The sequence below is a fragment of the Triticum aestivum genome, chromosome 2B, assembly GCF_018294505.1.
Source record: "Triticum aestivum cultivar Chinese Spring chromosome 2B, IWGSC CS RefSeq v2.1, whole genome shotgun sequence".
Classification (NCBI taxonomy): domain Eukaryota; kingdom Viridiplantae; phylum Streptophyta; class Magnoliopsida; order Poales; family Poaceae; genus Triticum; species Triticum aestivum.
In genome coordinates, this window is record NC_057798.1 from 171,675,262 (window position 1) to 171,678,843 (window position 3,582).

The window sequence follows — 3,582 nt, forward strand, 5'->3', positions numbered from 1 at the left end:
CCGGGGGAGGGCGAGGCGAGGCGAGGCGTACGTACGTTACGTTACGGGCGGACCCGGACCCGGCCCCGCCCGCGGTCAACCCCCTCCGGGCTTCGGGACGGGCCCACGCGGAGATCGTTGCACAGTGCGTCCGGCCCTACATGTCATGGACGGCCAGGCCCGGTGGGTGGAGGGGCCGACGGGCGCGCGTGGGGTCTTTAAAAAAGGGGGTCGGGGCGGCACAGCGACTCCTCCCCCTCACCTTCCTTCCATTCGACTCCACTCCACTCCCCCCCTCCCACCTCACCCTCGCCTCGCCTTTTTAGAGAGAGAAACACGAGCTCCCCACAACTCCACCCCCACCCGCACCCCACCGAGGTAGTAGAGAGAGAAACCCAGCCCCAGACCTTCCCCCACCCTGCACCGAGTAGAGGAGGAGGAGGAGATGGAGAGGCCGGCGCCGGTGAGGAAGTCCCACACCAACACGGCGGACCTGCTGGCCTGGCCGGAGGGGGCGCAGCCGGAGCTCGCGGACGCGGCCACGCCGCCGCCCAACCGCCGCCCGCACCAGGTGACTTCACGGGACGGAGGCGGATGCCCGTCCCCTGCTTCTCCCTTTTCGAATTGCTGAGTCAGGGGTTCGATTGTTTCGTCTCCTAACTCTTTTTCCCCCTTCTCTGCGTGTGCAGCCGTCGGAGGCGATCCACAAGGTGGTGTTCGGCGGCCAGGTCACGGAGGAGGAGGCGGAAAGCCTCAACAAGAGGTGAGATCGGGGGCATCTGGCTAGTTGCGTGCTACTTTCTCCTGCGGGGAGGGTGCTCGGACGAACGATTTCGGGCTGTGCTTCCGTTTCGTTCACAGATTTGGGCTTCGGCGATTAGTAGATCTCTCGAGTTTTATGCCGCCTCCTTCGGGAATCGTTGGTCTCTGGGATGCTTTCCTCGATCTGCGCATCTGATGTCTAGGGAAATACGCCTGATTTGAATTTCTGTTTGGTTGGTGAGATATGTGCGCAGAGTTTTTGTGCTGTTGGATAGGCTTGTAGGGTCACATGGTCTGTGTTCTCGACTGCTCATGCAACGGTGTTTGCACCCACTACGTCATACAATTTTTGTTGATGTGCTGTTGGGCTGGATTTTTTTTTTTTTGAATTTGAACTGATCACTGATGTGTTTGCACCCTGATTTGTGCATAAACATCTTAATTTACTGTGTTCTTTAGATCTTAGATAAAGAATCTTGTCACAAAGAGGCTTATTTCGCCCTGATTTACTGAATTACACGGTGCAATTCACTGAATGAGCTGTTCATTTATTTACTTAATTTTCTCCTCAGGAAACAATGCTCGGCTCCCAAGTGGAAGGAGATGACAGGAAGTGGCATATTTGCAGCTGGAGGTGAGGCTGAGGAAGATGAATCCGCCAACGCTTCTGCAACACCCGTCCGAACAGCTTCAAAGAATTATCAGGTGCTGCTTTCTGTGAAATCTTTTTTTTTTCTCTCACAGAACAGAAATATGTTGATTAATACCCTCTTTCGATCTGCCATATCGCACACTGAATTAACTGTTATGCATTGGTAGTAAGGACTATGGATTTTTATTTATTCGCATGCTGTGCTGAATGATTGAGAGGGTAGCACTTATTTAGTATCCCCCTGATTTGCTTACACATTTGATATTAGCTGCTGGTTGCTAGAATCAACCTTGTTAAATGTTCTAACCTCCAGGTCAGAAGTTGTTGGGATGAATCTTGTGGAAAGGGTCTGGCTATATATAGTTATTGATATGTGGTCACATTGGTTGGTGACCTTTCCTTGTAAATTCTAATAGAACTGGACCTTGATTCCACTATTAAACTAGGTCTTTGTTTTCAATTGCTTTGTTTGGTAGACAGTGGGATTTAGGTAGTCAGGTACTTTTAGTTTTTTACCTCCGTTCACAAGATACAGCATTGCAGCTTAGGTGTAGTTCTTCATGACATTTCTTAAAAGTAGACCAACTGTTTCCATAATTAGGAGGACTACATAATTAACTAGAGAAATACTCTTATCTTAAGTTAAAAAATATACTATAGAAATACTGTTACTGCACTCGGTTTTTTCACCGGTACTCTAAAAAACTGTAAATTCGGCGCCTCTGGTGTCATGAATTACTTGCATATGCATACTGTAGTAAGTACTAATCAGTAGTGTGGTTTGTGCGGTTACAAAACTAAGTACATTTCGCTCCATATAGACTTCGTGACAGAGCTCAGTCTGATTTTGTCAAATTATACAGGCAATCAGTACCATAAGTCACATCTCCTTTGCTGAGGACGAAAGTGTCTCTCCCAAGAAGCCAACCTCCATAGCCGAGGTGGCAAAGCAGCGCGAGCTAAGTGGCACGCTCCAGAGCGAGGATGACAGCAAGCTGCAGAAGCAGGTATCCAATGCGAAATCAAAGGAGCTCAGCGGCCACGGCATCTTTTCTCCTCCGGAGGACCCCCGGCCACGCAACTCGGAGAACGGCTCGACCTCGCAGACGCCAGGGAAGAACGCACAGGTTAGCATTTCTCAACAAACACGTCTCCTCCTAATCTGGACACCGGACGGTTTCCCAGCTCTGAATGGAGTGCTTATGCTTTCAATCACTTTCGGCAGATGAGCAGCATCAAATTCGGAGAGGCCGACGACGCCGACAGCGTGGTGAAGACCGCGAAGAAGATCCCAACGAAGAAGTTCAACGACCTGACGGGCAACAACATCTTCAAGGGCGACGCCGCGGAGGCCCCCGGCACGGCGGAGAAGCAGCTGAGCGACGCCAAGCTCAAGGAGATGAGCGGCAGCAACATCTTCGCGGACGGCAAGGCGCCGGCCCGGGACTTCCTCGGCGGCATCCGCAAGCCCCCCGGCGGCGAGAGCAGCATCGCGCTGGTCTAACAGCGACGACAACCCCTGATGGACAGGACAGACATAGCCTACAACATTCTTCCTTCACCTTCACCTTCACCTTCACCCCGTGCCGTCTCGATCTAGGAGTGATTGATTTCTAGGGAGCTTTTTTTCTTCTTCGTCGTCGTTCGTTGGTGGGACTGATCTGCGATTGAATTTCTGGTTTGGTTTTCCCCTTTTCCTTTTCCCGGCGCCGGGTGCTTTCCCTTCCTGTTCTCGCTGTTAATTAATCCTGATGGTGTGGCTAGTGGCTGCGGCAAGCAAGCAACGTTGATGGCTCGTTCGTTCGTCGGTTCGTCGTCAGGTCGCCTCCTCCAAGTTAACAACAATTGGTGTGCATTTTGCTGCGTTTGTGGTTGGGTTGGGTTGGTTGGTCGTGGCGTACCTAAAGTAAGTGATGTTTCAGCTGCTGCGGGATCTTGGATTCTTTTTCCTTATTGCGTGCTGCGTCTCGGATGCCCTGCTGGTAGGTCCGTCCGTCGCATGGTTCGTTCGCTCCTTGCAGCAGTGCCACCTAACTTCGTCCAACTACGACTTTCTGAGCGGCGCCAGCGTCTTTTCAGATTGCACCGTGTCCCCAGCTCTCTCTCTCTCGCGCGCGCGTCGAGTCTGAATTGCGCACACACACGGGGGCCCTCGCTGGTCTCGTTACTGTTGCGCGCTCTTTGGATAC

The 3,582-nt window shown here is 52.1% G+C and overlaps 1 protein-coding gene across 1 annotated transcript; it reads left to right on the plus strand.

Annotated features, from left to right (window-relative positions):
• The first annotated feature begins 246 nt into the window (after nucleotides 1-246).
• On the plus strand, nucleotides 247-3,212 carry LOC123044149 (uncharacterized). The gene is made up of 5 exons (XM_044466802.1): nucleotides 247-550; nucleotides 669-742; nucleotides 1,314-1,446; nucleotides 2,257-2,520; nucleotides 2,619-3,212. The coding sequence occupies exons 1-5, from the start codon at nucleotides 425-427 to the stop codon at nucleotides 2,895-2,897; spliced, it is 876 nt and encodes a 291-aa protein (XP_044322737.1). The 5' UTR covers nucleotides 247-424; the 3' UTR covers nucleotides 2,898-3,212.
• Nucleotides 3,213-3,582: the final 370 nt, after the last annotated feature.